Raw genomic sequence first — 19277 nt, forward strand, 5'->3', positions numbered from 1 at the left:
TGTTTATTATGTAAGTGACATGATAAAAGCTGAAAGTGGTAGAACACGTTCAGGTAAACAAACGCACGCATACAGTAGCTTTCAGGCCCTCTCCTTAGCAGCAGTGCTATGGGTACAATGGGAACTTGACACTGCTTGGCTTTTGTTTTGGCTTTAATTCCTGGAATCTGACCAGCACTTTTGTGCTTGGTTCTTCCGGTTACTTCCTTGTTCTGGAATTCACTTCCTGCCTTCGTGCCCTAGGATTTCCTCCAACTTTATCAAACCTAGCCTGGGGTTACTTAACGTTGGGATTAGCCGGTGAATTACCTCGCCAAATGACCAGGTTCACTTTCAAGCAGGGAATATTAATTCATGGCTAATGATAACACCTTGTGAACATTTCAAACTAGCTAGCCCATGCCAAAGGTCCTTTTTTCCTTCCTGAGCATTCAAAACTAACAATGAGGGATGCTAAAATAGTGGAAAAATTATTAAAACCAGGGACTATTTTCTTCTAACTTGCTTTATTGGTGGCGTTAAGTTACATTATGATACTCGAGCCGTTTTCAAATACTCCTGCGATGTTCTGCCGCTACTTCACGGTTGTGTCTCTGCACAAAACCAGCAGTTTCTGAACGACCGCTTCCAGGCTGTGCCCGGCTCAGGCTCTCACAGAACGCCCTGAGGCGGGCGGTAACGGCGGGCGGCTCCCTCAGGCGGGGCGCGAGGCGCGACCCCGCACGGCCCCTGCGGGCCGCCCCCAGCGGCGGGAAGCGCCGCCCGCCCGGTCCCGCCCGCTCCCGCCCCGGCGCCGCGCCCGCCGTCGTCCCTTGCGCGGCCGATCCGGGCCCTGCGCCTGACGCCGCGGCCGCGCCCAATCGGCGGCGGCGCCGGGCCCGGGCCCTCCCCCCGGCGGCTCCCCACAGGGCCGGGCCGGGCCGGGAGCGGCGGCGGCCGCCGGAGCTGAGTCAGCGCCGTGCCGCCGCCGCAAGATGAACATCATGGACTTCAACGTGAAGAAGCTGGCGGCCGACGCGGGCACCTTCCTGAGCCGCGCCGTGCAGGTAGGGCCGCCCCGCGGGGTGGGGTGGGGCGGAGGGGGCACCGCCGTGACTGGGCTCCGTGAGGCCGCCGCGGGGCGTTGGCCCGGCCCGGGGGAGGCGGGGGCAGCCCGGTGCTCCTGCGGCTCCGCCCGGGGAAGCGGGGCTCCGACGGGACGCAACGAGGCTGCTGTCTGCCGGGGGTGGGCTGGTTCGGGGCTCGTTGGGCAGCCTATTGTTTCTGAATCGGTTTTCCCCTTTCTTCGCGCTGAGGGCACTGTAATTGGCTTTTGTTCCTTCGCCGTTGTCTTGAGCCGTAATCCTCTTTCTTTACATAATCAAACCTGACCAGATTTCCTGTGGGGAGGTGGAGGTCCGAGCAGAGCGTAGTAATTCGCTGTGGTTTCTTGTGATTTTTCCGTGGGTCACGGTCAGGTTTGGCACGGGATTAAAGCGGTTATCTGGTGTGATCAGGCTGATGTATTGGCCTAAATCTCCGTGTTCAAGCAGAACCAGCAATCAGCAGCAGAGCTCTGAAAATACAACCTCATCAGAAAACATTGTTGCTCCGATTGCAATGAACTCCAAGTAGTAGTTGTGGCTTTCCTTTGTGATGGAGGTCTTTCCATGCCCCCCTTCCCCGGCTTCTGTCAGGGCTGCGTGCTTCCCAGCCTGTCTTCCTTTCCAGCCTCCGCCCCTTCAGCTTTTCTTGCTGGCCAAGGGAAAAAGGGACGTGAAGTTCACCCCTCATTGTAAGAGCCTGTGGCGGGACCTTGCGATTTTTGTCACCTTCTCCTAAGATGAGAAGCGTAATGAAGCCCCTGAGGGGGAGGAGCGAATCCTTCACACATTATTGCAGTCCGAGTGGCTAATGCTGTGTGTGCTACTGCTGCTCCTCCTGTTTTGTTTCTTTATTTGTGTTACTGGCTATGGGAGGCCTACAGATGAGACTGAGAGGCAATCTGTTTGTGGATTCGTTTTTTTATGTTTGGGCATCATTGGATAATGTGGTGTAATCTGACAGTAGTTCCTTTGATATTAGAAACAAACAAATGAAACAGTTCAGCGGCATAAAATGATGTGTAAGAAAACCACTTAACTTCCATTTCAACTTACTTCAGCCATCTTACAAGACAGTGAACACCTTGTTAGAGGTTTCACAGGCTTTTCTGTTCCAAGGGGATTGGGACTCTTACTAACAAGCACCTGATGCTTATGTTCTAGAGATTATTCCATATTCAGACTGCTATATTCATTTCTACATTCATAATCTATGGCAAAGTTGAGCCTACCAGCTGTCTGCATCCCAAAACTGTCCTTTCTTCTGTCAAGTAGAAAATGCTTTGAATGACTTGTTCTCAGTGAATCTTGCAGCAGTTCCAATTTGTGGAGCAAAGCAGAAAACAAGCGTAGTATTAGAAGTAAAATAAATAATGCCACAGAGTGTAGTAGTAGGAATGTGTCCTTCCTCTTGCCAGGCCCTGTAATTGACAAGCTGCGTGTATAGCAGATGGGAATGAGCTGGGCTTTTCCTCTTTAGTAGTAGGAACACTTCTATTGTCCGTGACTTCTACCTGAAGTTAGAGGCTGTCTTGATGTAACTTCTCCTTCTAGAAATTTTGCAGTGCAAAGTCAAAATGTCGATGGGGCCACAGTAACCCAGTTGTTTGCAGAACAGTACACTTTCCTTCTGTGTAAGCTGGTCACGTTCAGGCAACCTGTGTGCATATTTGGAATTTATTAGCGATAGCTTGGTAGGTGTCTTGCTGATGTGACTTGTTACAGAAGGCTGTTCTGGAATCCATACCGTCAAACTACTATTTTCTATATGCTCTGTATTGCTTTTTTTTTTTTTTCCTTTAAGTGGGTAGAGGAAGTCTAACATGGAGTACGCAGCCCTTACACTGCAAAGTAGAGTTCTGGAAATATTGAGTGAAAAGGCCATTTTGTAAACAAATACGATTCTTTGTAATTAGTCAAATTCAAAGCCATTTATATTGTATTCTAATGAATCTGTTAAAAGTTTTTTGAGAACTACTTACAGTGCCTGACCTTGTTTTAAGGAGCCTTTTAAACAATAGTAGTAGCAGGTCCATACCTAAATTCTATTCCCTCCCTATACTGCAGCTGAACTGTCTCACCAAGGCAGCTTACTTTTATGTACAACCCTAAATGCTGCAGCATGCCTCTAGACTTTAGATGTGCACGCTATCAAAGCTGGTTTTGTTCTACGTGAAATGGAAATTAAAACCAACTTGGACACTGCAGTTTTATTTGTATTATGTTCTTGTGTTTTACTGTGAGTTTAAATATTCCACCTAAGAGCTTGCTAAGAATCAGGTTTGACAGTTGGAGTGCTTCTAGTACTGCTTTCTTAACTGCAAAGACTGTTAAGGATTTAATCCTAAACCAGGTTCTTCTGAGAATGCCTGCCTTTGAACAGGCTGTCAAGTGATGAGATCATCATCATCATGCGGAACCACCGATCCGAGGAAAGTCAGGCCAAGCCCTTGGTTCCGGTTTTGTTTTGTTCCCTGACATGAAACGTGTCTTCCTTCTCTCCCAGGGAACTGGGACTGAAGTACAAACTGGTTGTGGAGTAATAAGACTCGGCATGAATTTAATATCAACTGAAATGAATCGTCTACTGTATTTATTTAGCTAAATGAAGTTGCATTGGATTTCACTAAAAATACAGCTTGAAAGAGAACTCAGGAGGTCAATTTACTGTTTCTGTTAAGCTTAACAGGATCAGTTTTATCTAAACAGTTCCTGAAGCATTTGTCTGTCCTATTCTAAAATGCCCCCTTCCTCCCCCCCGACCAGTGTATATTCCACAACTTCCCAGGTCAGTCTTATTTTAACGTTCAGTCCTTGCCTTGAAAGCTTTCTCTGATGTCTGATTTAAATCACCATACTGAATTTTGAACCCACTGCTTCTTGCCCTGTTTGCTCTAGACAGGATAACACTCTAAATACAGTAAAGGTATCTGCAGTGAGAATCTGTTACGTCTTCAGCTTTCCCCATGGGAGAAGGGACAAGCTTGATTACAAAACTCACAAGGCTGAAGTAATCTTGTAGTTGCCTCTGTTACCTCTGGGCTCTCTTGGCTCGTGTTTTCATGAGCACTGTGCAAAGTTGGACAAAATGCTTCAAGTGAGAACTCTTGGTAGCAAGAAGAGGTAGAGCAGAAGATTTCTTCATAATGTTGTAGATTACCCTCCTCATCTCAGTGTGAGTAAAAAGCCCTTCCCTTTTTTTTTTTGCTGATAATAATGGTGGATTGTTGAAGTTAACTTTCAAATCTATCCTTAGATTTTCAGTGATGTCTGAATAACTTGATGTGCAAGCAATGAGAGTGAATAGTTACTGTCTTAAAACTTGCACTGGGAAACTATTTCTATGAATTAACTGTTTTCAATCTGTTTGACTAACCATAGTTCACAGAAGAAAAGCTTGGTCAAGCAGAGAAGACTGAACTGGATGCTCACCTGGAGAACCTCCTCAGCAAAGCAGAATGCACTAAGCTGTGGACAGAGAAAATAATGAAACAAACAGAAGTGTTATTGCAGCCAAATCCAAGTAAGGAGTCCTTTTTTTTTTTGTTTGCAACTTTTGAATTCATAGCCTTGCCAGTGTAAATGTTTACTGGCATAGGTATTGCCTAAATTATGACTAACTTCAGCAGTTTTGAAGGCTGTAGTTACAGAGGGGCACACTTTGAAGAGCCACTGGGAATCAGGTGCTGTACCAATTGCTTTCTTCCTGTTCTTCTATAACCTTTCAAATGTAAAAAGCTTTAAACTATAGCATTGGTTCCCTACTCTAGTAGTGGATCTAGTGGATTTTTGTTTTGCTTTGTTTCCTTTTTAAATGAATTTCTGACTCCAGATCCAGAAATATTAGGTGTCTGTAAGAACTCTGAAGTTTTTCATGCAGATGCAGTGGCTCAAGGAATTTCATTGCTCTATTTCATAATATTAAACTTCCTGTACAATACAAATCATTTTGAAGCAGGCAAGAAGAACTGAAATGTTTGTCTCTAACAATTCCTTTACTAAATACTTATTTTTTCTAGATGCTGAGTCTTTAACACTTCCCCAGCTTTGTAGTTTTCTATGCATGGTACTTTTGGTTTGTATTTAAGGAGAAGTGTTTAAGTTAGAGTGAAGACTTCTGACCCAACTTTTTAAAACCCGATTATAGGAGGGAAAAAAAAGTATAGCTTTTCACTTTCACGGAAGACTCTAAGAAACACTTGAAGCAAGCATGACAAATGTGGAATATAGATAGTCTCCAAAAACAGTGTCTTTAACTTCACATTTGCTTAATGTTGAGTTTGAACATCTAGGTTTAGAAATTCTGCTTTCTTTTTCCTTTTTATTTTTTTTCTTTTCTACTTGTGAGTTGTGTTTTGAGTGATAGTAAGTGTTTGAAATACACATTTTTTTTAGATGCCAGGATAGAAGAATTTGTCTATGAGAAACTGGACCGGAAAGCACCAAGTCGTATGAATAATCCAGAGTTACTAGGCCAGTATATGATCGATGCTGGTAATGAATTTGGCCCAGGAACAGCGTATGGTAAGTGAAAGCAACAAATGAAGGGGAGAGGGGGGGAAAATGCACAGATCTCTTCTTTTCTGAACAATGTAAAATTATATTTCTCATCTTCCTCTAGGAAGTTACCTTGTGTGTTACAAAAGTATTTATTGTCTGAGAACTTAGTGAGTGCATCTTCTAACTCAGTCTTGAGGGTTTGTTGAAACATTCTAATGAGAACTGTATTCTTGATGTACTAACTTGAGCTTCCTTACGTAACTTACAACAAAATTTCAAAGTATTGTTCAGTTAATGTACAAAAGCTACATGCATGAAGTTGGAGCTGATCATGGGGGTAAGAAGCATTTTCTAGTAGCTAAGCAGGTGTTTTCCTTGCTATCAAGTACTCTTGTTTAATTACTTTTAAATGTGGTACAAGGGAAGGAAGTTGTTAGATTAATATACAGATTACAGTATCCAATCCTAACATAGGTGTGCACAATGGCGTTGCCATATCTAATGCAGCTTCTACAATGCTGTATTTATTTGTACTGAAATCTGGCCTTGCCCTGTGATTGGTATTAATATAAAACAAGAAGAATTAGCATTATTAGGTGATTCTAATGTATTTTGAAAGTACCTACTATGGTGCTGGATTGTCTTTCAAACTGTTGGCTTTGATTCTTGTTCCCATAGTAACTTGTTTTGATAACCACCTGCCTGAATTGCTACGAAACTATCATATTTTCTCACTTGCAGGAAATGCACTCATTAAATGTGGAGAAACACAAAAGCGAATTGGAACAGCAGACAGAGAACTAATTCAGACTTCTGCTATAAACTTTCTTACTCCCCTAAAAAACTTCATTGAAGGAGACTACAAAACTATTACTGTAAGTTGAAGCGTGTGTTCTTCAGCATTTCAAAATGATTGGAAGTGTAAATCTCTGAAGTAGTAGATAACTGTGCACTATTGGTTTCCTCAAACTAATTTAGAAAAGGTCAGATAAAATTGTGCCCTTGTTGTATTCTCCTTCCTTTTGACCAATCAAAATTCTGAAGTCTTGCTTTTTGTAACTATTGTACTTCTCAAGGTATGTACCTTTAATATAAACTGTGTGAGAATAGTTAGGACCTAATTCTGCTTCTTTGTTCAACTGGAGAACCCTTTTTGTATGTGATGTTGTGGGGGGGGGAGGGATCCAAATAGACAGGATTTTGCTTTTGAATCTACTTTATCTCATGAACTAACCTAACTTGCTTTCAGAAAGAACGTAAACTATTACAAAATAAAAGACTGGATTTGGATGCAGCTAAAACCAGATTGAAGAAGGCAAAAGTTGCAGAAGCTCGAGCCGCAGTAAGTAGTATTTTAAACATGTCCATAACTTTCACACTTGTTATAAATAAGTCTGACTTCTTGGTTAGGTTTCCAGTACTAGCTTCTTGCCATCACTTTTTTTTCTAGGTGAGATAATTTATTAGGAATGCGTCACAAGGAAATTAAAGTGAATTGCTGATCAAGATGTTAGTCTTCTATTTTAAGGTGTTCCATTCAGTTGAATTTACTTGATCCAAGTAAATATTCTACCCTTGTTCACTACTAGATGAGCCTGTAGTGCCAAAAATAACTTGCTACAATCTGCCAGACAGTTGTAAGTATAAATCATGTAGGGTCTTGAGGAAATCTGATGAAACACGTATGTTATGTAATAAAATCAAAATAAATACCTGGATTTAGGTTTTATTTATTTGAATCTTTGCAAGTGTTGAAGCATACATACAAACCCAATTTATATACCCATCTAGACTTAACATCACTATATCAAAATTTTGTAGTTTCTTGCTTCACGTCACTAAACAAGACAGGACTCTTAAACTTCTATCTCTTAACCATTCTTATTGCCTCAACTAAAAAGCTACTTAAGATATCTATAAATTCAGTATTTTAAGTACCGCGGACTAGATAATCAAATGTATGCAATTTCAGCAGCATGTGCTTGAAGTGTTTTCAGAATTATCTGTTGACTGAAATTGCAACAGTTGGTGAAAGAAACGATGGATACTGAAGTGACTGCTACCACCCCACAACCCTCTGCCTTGGGAGTTAGGGCATTTAGTGCAGTAGGTTTCACGCGCTCAGATTCTGAAGAAATATAGATAGTTTAAATGGAAGAATGTGCATGGTGTGCAGCATGAAGAGGCAGAAATGGGATTCTCAGACTTTGCTGGTGTTTCTGAATAGATCACTGTCCTAAAGATCTCAGAAGCGTCATTGGTGTGACTGAGCTTCATCGATGAAGCACCTCACATCTTTGGGGTGGTGATCATTTCTAAAACAAAACAAAACAAAAAACAAACAAAAAAACCACAAGCAAACAAAAAACCCCACATCTGCCTTATGGTTCTGCCTTTGTCAATCCTCCATGTCATGCATGCTATCCCTGTGTATTTAAACTATTGATAGGTTTTTAGATCCATGTACACATTTTTCCTTGTGTTATGTTAATTTTATGCAAAAAGTTAATTTTCTGCTTGTCAAGCTTTCTGTAATTTGTAAGATTACTAATGGAGTACAGAACAGGTTATTAGTCATCTCGCAGTGGAATTTGGAAGCACTGAATAGAGTAGCAACGGATAATAAACTATTCCTTTACTTGGATTTGTTCAAAGTTAATTTCCCTGTTCCCCAATACCCCCCTCAAGAAAAAAAAAAAAGTTTTGCTTATTATCATGGTAGCAGGTATATGCTGTACTTCTTAAGTAGAAATACTGTGAGGAAATTGTTCCTGCTGAGTTCATTAGTTCCATCACCAGTGTAATCATCCAGAGCTGCGTGCTTGGACAAAACTATTGACAGTTGCTGCTGCTGCTACTTGACCAGTCTTAAATATTCTTATAGCAAGTAATTCAGTTTTACTCACAAGTAATTTTGTGGTGGTAGAGCATGAAACTCGAGGCTTCTTACATCACTACCTTGCCTATACTTCAACTTTAATTACATTTTAACAGCAGTATGCCTGTCTGAGAAGTATTGGATTTTAGAGTTCCCAGAGAAGTGAAAAAATTGCATCTCTACTTTTATCCTCTGCAATATAGAAAGGGAGGCTAACATGGATATAGGTGTGATGAAATGGTTTGCCTTCTGCTGGCTCACTTCTTTTTGAAGGAAGATGTCTGACAAATATCGCTGAACCTGATAGGCTAGCAAAATGTATTGAATCAAATGTTTGTTTCACTACTTTATTTGTCAGGATGGAATAAAGTCATAAATTAGGATCTACTTTTAAATATTTTTCCTGTTGTAAATGTATTTGAAGTTCTTTTACCATGCTTATTGTACAACTGAAGTAGCTTAGATCAGTATTTAGAAGAGCTAAATAAAACTGTTTGAATTTCAATATTCAGTTCATAATCTTGCTTAGCTTAAACTTGCAGCGTTTGGTGCCAATACTCTGTTCACCTGCTATATTCACTGTTGTAACTTGCTTTTGTCTTTTATCTATGTACTTAAGCAACTAAACACCTCTCAGCCTGAAGAGAATAACATTATGGTAAATGTCTCTTACGTGCTCAACTTGCTGCATGTAAAATGGCTGAAGGTTTGTTGGCCTCCTGTGTTCATTCATTTTCTGTCAAATGGTTCCTCTTGCTATCCTGCTAATTTGGCTTTGTTTCAGACATTTTCCATTCCAAACAGGGTCTGTAGCTAACTTATATATAAGTATACTAAATACACTTCTGGTGTGTAGCATTAGATGTTTTCATCAGAAATATTTCTGATCTGAAAATATGCAATACTGTGTTCGCATTCATATGAATTTATTAGTGTAAATTTAAGCTGCAAAGGAATTATTTTTTTTATCCCTTGTGAAATTAGTTTTACCCATTGAAGGGAAAGGAATTATTTTATTTTCATGTTTTCATAGGGGTAGGAATAAGTGATGTGAAACAGCCAGGAATATGCAGAAACTATTCATTTTCTTCAAGCTGTCTTTTACAAATAGTTGGAACTGGCTAATGTCACATATGTGAAGGGCTTAACTTAAGTATGGTTTTAGCACCATAATTGTATTGTGAAAGTGGGGGAGGAGGGTGTTAATAATGTACAGCAGTTTGTCCTGACATAGTTTGGGTCTGGGATCTGCACAGCATAGTGGGTCTCATTGCAGTAAGTGTTACAGATTTCTCAGTTGTGATCAGGTAAAGGAGCACCTAAGTTTGTTTGTTTCAACTTGCTTCTGCAGCTTTTATGGACGTTCCTTCCTACCAAAGTCCTGATTGTGTCATCTTCTTAGAACTGGAGAAATACGGAGGTTAAAGGACAGCTGCATTGCAAGAGGGGATTGGGATAGCAAGCTGAAGTAATTAAGTTCTAGAGTAAATTCCTTGCAGTTCTATGACTGCTGTGCTACATGCTCCTACTTGAATTCTCTATTGGAGAGTATTTTATTAAGCTTAGTTTCAATGAAGATTCTTGTGAAATAAGAAACTGGTAATGGAATTAGCAAGAGAAATCATTAATTTGTCTGTTTCAGTCTTTATCTAATGTGGTGTTAAACTGAGAATAGCTTTCCATAGTTTCCAGTATTCTAACATATCAAGATAACCTAACTTCATCCATATAGTATCTTAGTTTTATTCATATCACTTGCTAATCTTAAATCTTAAACTGTAATAATGTTACAAGTATATATTTAAAGCAGTCAAGTTCTACATGTCATGTATTTTTCAGTGTATGAACTTATTTATGAATTTATTGCAGAGATTAAGTGCTATCTGTACTTAATTTAGCTTCATTGTATATGAAGGGCCTTAGGGAATTAGCTTTTTCATAGAGCCTCTCAAATTCCTGTGAAGTTCTGAGGACAGAAAAATAATTAAAAGACAGCATAGAGTTGCATCCTCTAATAAAGTACCACCAATCTCTAAGTTTGTATGTTTTTATTTTTCCCCACACTTTTAATGCTGACTAGATATGGGCTGAGGAAGTGACAAAAGTAAGTAAACAATTTAGAAATGGCAGAATTCTGAAACAATAACTTGTGCTGGCATAATGTAATAAAGGATATTGCATGTTGTTGATTTTGGTCTAATGCTGTTGCATTGCATCAGAATACTCTGGTTCCCTCTAGGGCCTTCCAAATTCCAATGGCGATACAAAGTCTGTAGCGTGTCTTATAGTAAGCTGTTTCTGGCTAACTATTGCTTAGTACCATATGACTGTCATGTGACAAGACAGACTAGAAAAAGAACTACAGGACTTGTCTCTTAAAAGTTACTGGCAAGGTGTCCTGTTAACAATGAACCCTTTAAGCTTTTTTTTGAAAATTTTCAGAAAGGTAAAGGTATAGTAATCTAACCTGTCCTGAAAAACACTGACCATCAGCTTTTAGTCAGAACATAAAGCAGTATACAAAACACTGGAGTGCTTGCCAGAAATGTCAATAAAACCATGTGATGATGATTTTTTTTGTTAGAGCCCTTCTCCATACTGTCACAAGAGAATGCAGTGCTTAGCTTAAGCAACTGAAATTAGGAAGTAGGTACATCTGAAAAATAACTGGGCTGAAGGGTGGTTCTTCAGCTCCTCTATAAGGGAGACCAAAAGCTTTAAATCATGTCATGAATTACGTACATTCCTTTTTTTTTCTTAACCATACAGAACGCAGATACTATTCAGAACAAACTATACCCCACGCATTACACTGAAGAAACCTGGACAGGTTCCTAAAGGCAGTTGGTCGGTTATTCTCATGGATGTTTCGTCCTCTTACAGCTTCCTATTCTCATGTGTTTACTTACCTGGCAGGAAGAAAGAAAATGTTAGCAACTTCTGGCTTCAGAGAACTGGGAGACTAGCCTTTTAATCTCCAAATAGTTTATGTATTATTTTGTTGTTTTTGTAGAGGAAATGAAGATATTGGTTATACAGAAGGGAATGCTTTTCTTCCCCTCTTGGCTATCAGAATTGCTGTTCTCCACTGCTTGTTCTTTCATTTCTCTCGGGGACTTCCAAATGGATTTCACTGATATCAATACAAAGATTTAATAGGAAAATTCTAAGCGAAGTTTCTTGCCTCAACAAACTTTGAAAATGTAATTAGTTTGTAACTTGATACATATGATCTCTCAGTTTTAAGTAGGAAACACACAGTACCATATAGCTGCTTTCTCACTGTGCTTGATTAATGTGTAAGCCTTCACAGCTGCAGTGACTTAGATGAAAAATGTTTCTTGAGTAACTGCGTTATTCTTCTGTGCTTATTTCTGAGATTAAGATCCTTCCACATGGCTTTCCATATTGATTAGCATTAATGCCATGCAAGAGCAAAATGTTTGCAACCACATAAAAACCTCAGGAAACTGAAAAAAATAGTTTCACTAAAATATATTTCCCTACTCCATAGTGTTAAGAAGAGTAACTGCTCTATCTTGGATTTAATGCAGATTTCCCCCTTGGGTTTGTTTTTGGGGAATAACAGAAGGAACTAAATGCATGTAAGCATTGAGGCAGGGTAATAAAGATTCCAGGACTGAGGACATTGTGTCTTGGAACAGTAAGTCTTAAATATTACAACATAGATTTCTGTGTATTTGTGTCTTTTGAGTAGTGTTCTTTTTTTCCAAAATACTCTGAAATAATTTGGTTCATGCTAGATTAAGTCCTTTAAAACTGCTATGATTGTTAGATCCAGTTAAAAATCCTTGATAGGTAACGAGGAAAAAACAAATTGGAATTCTTTAAGTATCAAAATTGAATCCAATCATTTTAATAGAAACTCTAGTTAGGATTAGAACATTTGATATAGTCCAGATACATTTTTTTAAGACACCTCAATTCCAAACTCCAGAAATAGTTTTCGTAGCTTGGTGGTTAGTATGCAACATTAATATATGAAATATCCTGTTAATCCTGACACAGATTTACGTCTGGCTGATTGTCATGTGGTTGTCTGGCAAAAATAAGGTCAGGTTTACCCTAAATTATCTGAGTAGAGCCCTGTTAACTTGAAATATGGAAAAAAATCGCCTTGTCCTTGGCTGCCACTGCTGTGCCAGCAGAACCTGTGGTTCAGACACTGTTGTGCTGATGAATACTTGGTTTGTTATTGGGAGAGGTGGGGTAATACTGCTGGCAGAAAAATGCCCTCCTTTTGCATACGTTGGATCTATGTGGTAGGTATCGGATGTTAAAGGTGTTTGTCATGTAGATAGAGCCTCGATGGTTCTGAACCTAGAAAACAATTATTTATTTTTGTGTAGTGAAAATCTGTAAAGAAAAAGCACAGGATTCAAACACCTAAACATGTGACTAAATGCATTTGTATGAGTAGCTCTGAATAAAATTGGACTGTTGTGGTTGGAAAGTTTAATAGAATGCATTGTGCAAATACCTAATATGCATACTTGTTTTTAGTCTGAACAGGAAGTACGAATTACTCAGAGTGAATTTGACCGTCAAGCAGAGATTACCAGACTTCTGCTGGAAGGAATCAGCAGCACACATGTGAGTACACAAAAGGGGGGGGGGAAACAGTTAAAATCCAGGCACTTCCTTTTAAAACAACAAAAATCTACACTAAACTACTTGGGAACAGTGGGCTACTAGGTTTCACTTTACTGCCTTAAAAAGTATCCCACAGCTGCTTTTTTTTGTATTATACTTTAGTATCCACTGAATTTATTTTTAATTTTCCATTTACCTTGAACTCAGGTGTTTTCATTTTTATCCTTTCAATTTAGCTTTCCATTCATCAGATTAGATGAATATTGAAACCACGAAAACATGCTAAAATATTCTGTTGTGGAAGCAATATTAGGTAAATGGCATGATGGTTGGACAGAACCTATTTTTTTGTGCTTGATTACACTGATTTATGACGTGTTATTGTAGCTACCTGCTAAATACAGGCACAGTGCCTATGTGGCATAAATCCTGTGTCCCAGTGTTGGCCTTACCAACGTGATGAGTAGACTCATCTTTCTAATGCAATCTGGAGTTTTTGCAGGCTAAAAACTTGAATTCCTTGCTGTGTTACAGGCACATCATCTTCGTTGTCTGAATGATTTTGTTGAAGCTCAGATGACCTACTATGCACAATGTTACCAATATATGTTGGATCTCCAGAAACAACTTGGAAGGTAGTAACACTGTGAAAACTTCAGAAAAAAAAACTTATTTTCTAAGTGCTTATCAATAGTAGGAAAACTTGCACTGATACAACAATAGTGAACACATGGGTTGTGCTGGACTAAGAGAAAATATCTCTTCTAGTGTAATTAATCTGTGATTCATAGAATCATAGAATGGTTTGCATAGGAAGGGACCTTAAAGATTCTCTGATTCTGACCCCTCTGCCATGGGCAGGGACACCTTCCACTTGCTTACCCTAATTACCCCAGTATAACTACTTCTCTAAGTCTACACATTGGACTAATGCCTGTTGAAGGTTATTTTATTGAGATTTTATATTTATTAGTGTTGAGAAAGGTGAGCCCATGGTAACATTATTTAATGGCAGAAAAAAAAATCTTGTTATTAATTGTAATCATTCAGTTATCTTATCCTTTGTGCTACAGAACCGCTGTACGATGTAGGAAAAGTTGTTGCACTGCCCATAAATTCATGTTGCCTCTTAATTTGTAACTAGCCACTAACTGATTTGAAATGAAACTACGTTCTCCACTGTTGAGTTGCCAGCATATCTGTGATCAGTAATCCAAAACACCTGCAATGGAATGGGCAAGCTTATCTACTTTTAATGTTTTGTGGATTTGGCGTTTTTTAAAGTAAGAGAAGAAACTGCCTAATGTTAATCTGTGTTCATAATTCTTTCTTTGTGGTTGGTGGTGATGTAGAGAGAGATACATGCTTGCTTTTTATACAGTTTCTCCATTCAAATTCTTCTTTACCAGCCAGTCTGTCTTAGGGCTATTCCAAACCATATTATTTAGGTGAGCATATGCACTGAAGGGTTGTCTGTACTTAAAAGTTTACTGTAGTGGCTGTTTTAAATAACTGCGTCTATAAAGTATCTTTGCTTTTGTTTTTCGTGAAGAGGAAGTAAAAACAAAAGTGTTTTTAATTCTTGTCCTTTTCCTGACTTGCTGCTTCCTGTGGTATTTTATGTCCTTTCCTCAGTTTGTTTAAATAGATAGTTTAAAGACTTTTCCAAAAAATCTTTAATCTGTTTTTTTAAAGAAGCTAGATCTTTAAAGCTACATTGCATTGAAAGAAGTATGCAAGCTTAAGATTTGGTAGCACCTGAATGCGAGTTGTAGAACTGAAGTTTGAGAATAAACATTCACTGAAATAAGGACAAGTGCCTCTTATACTTCACCTACCCTTTAATATATTTACACAAATATTTTGAGAAGTTGTTTTTAAAATTTGTACTCTTATCCTAGTTTACTTGCCAAACAGAAAGCTTTAAGCATAATAGGTTTAACCTAAAGAACATATTTGTCATTAAAATCTTGCTGTAGGATGTATAGCATATTTAGAACAGCTGTCCTTGTTTAAAATGTATGTAAACTGCTACAAGGTATAAAAATAGTATATTTGAAGAAAATACTGCCATTAGGAAAACAGAAGGATATATCTTTATGTTGCTATGATCTTGTCATAATTTTATCAAAAATACTAATTGCTAGAAGACCAAAAGCTTAGAAGCTTTTAAAAATCCCAAGTTCCTTAATCAGCCCAATTAAGTTTATCTGCTTATGTGGATTAAAACAGACAGGTTCTCAAGTTGCACTCCTTGCTTTGGAAGTTCCTCATTTTGTAGGTACGTGGTGGGCAGTATTTATGGTAGCTATTGGATGAAGTAGGTGAGCAGGGTATGTGAAGTGTTCTTCTCATGTTACACACAGACAGATATAGCCACCAAATAAATAGCCTAGGCAGCTCAGTTAGGTTTCGGTTGTATTTGCAAGCACTCTGTCAGTTAAAAAGGGATATAAAGTGCTGGGTTACGTGTGCTCTTTTCACACATCTCAGAACAACACTGTGCCATATCCTCATATGAAAGGCAAGAGCTGTGAGGGACTATTTTGGTTTTGAAATCTTTAGTGAACCAAAGGTGTGCCAGCTCTAAGTGGCATAGTTTGTTACTTGAAACAAAAACTTGGTTCCCAGAGTAGTTGCATATTAAATGTTTTATCTGGCACAGAATCTAGGGCATAAACCCTAACCCAGTTCACAGTGAGACTAGTCAAGTTCCAGGGCTGACCACTGATTTTGCAGATGTACTCTCCAGAGTCAGCTGTGGGCAAGGTGAGAAGAAAACTTTCACTCAGTTCTCTTTATATAAGTAGACATAGTTTTATGGATGTTTCTCTTCAGTGCAGCACCAGCTACTTATCCCTCTACTGCATTCTTCTACTGAGTGGCTTCTTAAAGAATCAAATCTCCCAGGTTAAAAGCAGTATCTTTTTTTTTGTTGTTCCCCGTATTTAACTAAACAAATCTATTTCAAATATTCTAGTACTCTAGCTGTTTTTTTTTCTTTCTGACAACTGCTTTTGCTCTGAATTTTCTCAGCTTCCCTGACAGCCAAGCCTAAGTTTTGGCAGCATTTAGTCTTCCATCTTACCCTTTACTATTCACAAGCTGTGAAACTCCTACTACTCAAGTGCTTAAAAAAAAATTTAAATCCCAGACAATCTCTGTACAGCTGAAGATTTACTGTAATGTGCCTACATAGAGCTTTGCAAAAAGTGAGACTTAATGCTTTACTGATTGGCAGGGTGGTTAGAAAGTCTTAGTTTTCTTCTCCACTAGCTGTACAAACCAGTGACCTTTCAAACTGAGCGGAATGATCTACAAGTAATTACTGTGCTAACAGAAAACAGGTTTAGCAGTATATTCAACAGTTGTTTAATGACACTCATAAGCAGCTGATTGTCCCTTTAAATTTTGAATGCCAGCTATGATAGTAATAAATACGTCACAGGGCACATCTGAGTTATCACTATGAAAATGTTGCGGTGTTGATTTTTCTCCCTCTGTTCTGCTGATTTGATTTGCTTACACAAAAAAAAAGTGTGTGGGGGTAACGTGTCCATATGCTGGATTGTAAAGAAAAAGCATCTATGCAGAAGGACTGATGAACAAAGCTGTGTGGAATTGATCGACCAGTTGATGCATAGACTGGTCAGAAGAGGAGTGGAAGGAAATAGAGCTACAGGTCCACATCATCCTGACTTGAACTAATTCTCCCTGCTGACCCTCACCTTTTTCTCTGTGTCAGCTCTGCCATTTTTCAAAGCCTTCACTGGCCTGCTCTGAAGGTATAATCAGATGAGCACTGGAACAAAGTAAGGCAGCAAGGAATGACTGCATCAACTACTAAATGAGTTTTGTCTGCCATGGAACTGCATCACTGGATGCAGGGCAAAGTGACATAAGACAGTAACCCAATCTCACAGCTCATCATTCATAACCATGCTGTTCTGTCCCCTTTATCCCCCACCCCAAAATATGTGGCTCTCTTGCTCTCCTTTCTGCTCCTTCCACTTTTTAGACATGTTGTTCTGTCCTTTCTGTTGTGTCACCTCTGTGTTGCAACACTTTTTTGCAATTCAGTTTATATATGTATATATATATATGTATGTACGTTTACTGGCTTATTTTTCAGGCAGGTTAGTGAGTTGAATTGACTTCATGGAAGTGTCTGGCAAGCAGTACAGCTGGCAAAGAACAAGCAGTAATCTGATCTAGAAAGGAGGGTCTTGAGTTGATTTAAGTTCATCTTTAGTGTTAAAAATATTTTTGTTTTACAACGTGCAGCTAGCTGGATCAACAAACTGATTTAGATAACAAAAATAGCTGTGACTTTTTTTCTGCTTTCAGAGGAGGGCTGTATTTTTAACCTATATTATTTCCCTGATCTGGTTCACTAACACAAACCTTTGTGTAGCCATATAACTGAGGAATTAGCAGGAGGGGGTGAAGGTTACTCTTACTGGCAGAGCTGCCAAAATAAATGTTTATTAAAATGAAGTGTGAATTAAGTCTGACCAATAGTACCTGCCTGTATTTTTTTTAAGTGGCAATTTTCATTTTTTTTTACGGTGACAATATTTATTTTAAAGTATGTTGGCTTGGTTTATTCTATGCATTATGAACAAATCTTTATTTAGGTTTGTACAAATATCAGTGCTATCCAATTGCTGCTGTCTATTGCTGTCTATTCTGTAACTGATGAAGGCAAGAATACTAATTTAGGTGTGAAGGCATGTAGAACTGATTCACCCAGAAGTCCTTTTGTTTTGTTTTCCCCAACAGCTTTCCGTCTACTTTTCTCTCTAACAATAATCAGTCTTCCTCGACTCCTGTGCAAAGCATTTCTACTCCCTCAGTTTTGGCCTCAGCTTCTGCTTCATTGCCTTCAGTAAGCAATTCAATAGTTACTTCAGGCATCAGTGAACTGAAGTCATCAAGTGGCAGCAGGAAAGCTAGAGTTCTCTATGATTATGATGCTGCAAACAGCAGTGAATTATCACTACTTGCAGATGAGGTGAGTTTTCTAAGTACCTTGGTCATTTAAGAGTAAACTCAGAATGCTTGTGACTATCTATTTAAGATGTGCTACGTGAAGAAATCTGTGTAGTTGATTTTCTTTTTAATTAAACTTCAATAGTACTCTGAGAAGCTAGTGTCCTGTACCTGTATACCCTAATATTCTATAGTGAGAGTTAACATTTGTTATGCCTGCTCAGCTTGCAAGAAGAATTTTCTAGACAATCAAGGTTCAGCTATGCAGTCTTCCTTTTAACATACCTCTAGCACTGTTATCAATATAACTAGTCTTTCAAACATGAAATGTTGCATTTTGAGAAGAATATGGAAGTAAAACCACTTCTGGTTTTGGTGGCAGTGGTAGTGCTGTGCTTACTCCTCTTCTATGACTAATGACTATTTTTTTTTTCCAGACAATTATAAGATTTTAATGATGTGTTTCTATTTTTTAGGTAATAACAGTGTATAGTATCCCGGGCATGGATTCAGACTGGCTGATGGGTGAAAGGGGAAATCAGAAAGGCAAAGTGCCTATTACTTATTTAGAACTGCTAAACTAAATGGCTGGCCTGAATAAAGACTGTCAATTATGGTGACACCATATTTATATACAATTAATGTTATGTAAGCAGGTTTAAGTGTCTTCCATGTTTCTTTCTTGAGGGACAAATACCAGCCATTACAAACTGGCTTTTCTGCCAGCATGGTTGCATGGTAAATACTCTATTCAAACTTAATGTGTTTAAAGCTTTTACTTCATGTGCCAAGAACATGTTTCCTACAGATTTGTTTCTACTGAAGTTTTCACTAATACCAGCTTCTACTTTTGAGTAACCTAGATTGAAAGCAGAAGGTACTGTTTTCTACTGAATTTTTTCATTAATGGCAAAGCTTTTCTTCACATAAAATAAACTTATTGTGAACTGATGCAGGTGTAATGCACGTTATTTGAATAATCAAAAACAAACACAAAACGTAAACCTTAAATAAATCCATATGGGTTTGTTCCCAATACGTGTGGAGTACAAATGTACTGAGGCATGTATCCACTGAACAACTTGTGCATTTAATCACTGCTGAAAAATGAAAACAGATGTCCTCTCTCTGTTGATAACGTAATATGTTGAGGTTTTAAGCTGCACATAGGTAGATTGACACAAGTTAGTGACACACATTCTGACATTTTA

General features: G+C 38.7%; 1 protein-coding gene across 5 annotated transcripts; it reads left to right on the forward strand.

Moving 5' to 3' along the window:
• Positions 1-789: 789 nt before the first annotated feature.
• SH3GLB1 (SH3 domain containing GRB2 like, endophilin B1) lies at positions 790-19017 on the forward strand. Of its 5 annotated transcripts, none has more exons than XM_080603002.1 (11): positions 792-1046; positions 4464-4605; positions 5478-5606; positions 6324-6457; positions 6832-6924; positions 9080-9166; positions 10541-10564; positions 12985-13074; positions 13609-13709; positions 17857-18088; positions 18543-19017. In XM_080603002.1, exons 1-11 carry the CDS (start codon positions 975-977, stop codon positions 18648-18650), a joined length of 1212 nt encoding a protein of 403 aa, XP_080459128.1. In that variant the 5' UTR covers positions 792-974; the 3' UTR covers positions 18651-19017. The 5 variants fall into 5 exon arrangements, with proteins under 5 accessions (XP_080459132.1, XP_080459128.1, XP_080459129.1 ...); XM_080603003.1 differs by having other exon boundaries at positions 9080-9118; XM_080603004.1 differs by lacking the exon at positions 10541-10564 and having other exon boundaries at positions 9080-9118.
• Positions 19018-19277: the final 260 nt, after the last annotated feature.

The sequence above is a fragment of the Anser brachyrhynchus genome (assembly GCF_964034855.1).
Source record: "Anser brachyrhynchus genome assembly, chromosome: 8".
Lineage (NCBI taxonomy): Eukaryota > Metazoa > Chordata > Aves > Anseriformes > Anatidae > Anser > Anser brachyrhynchus.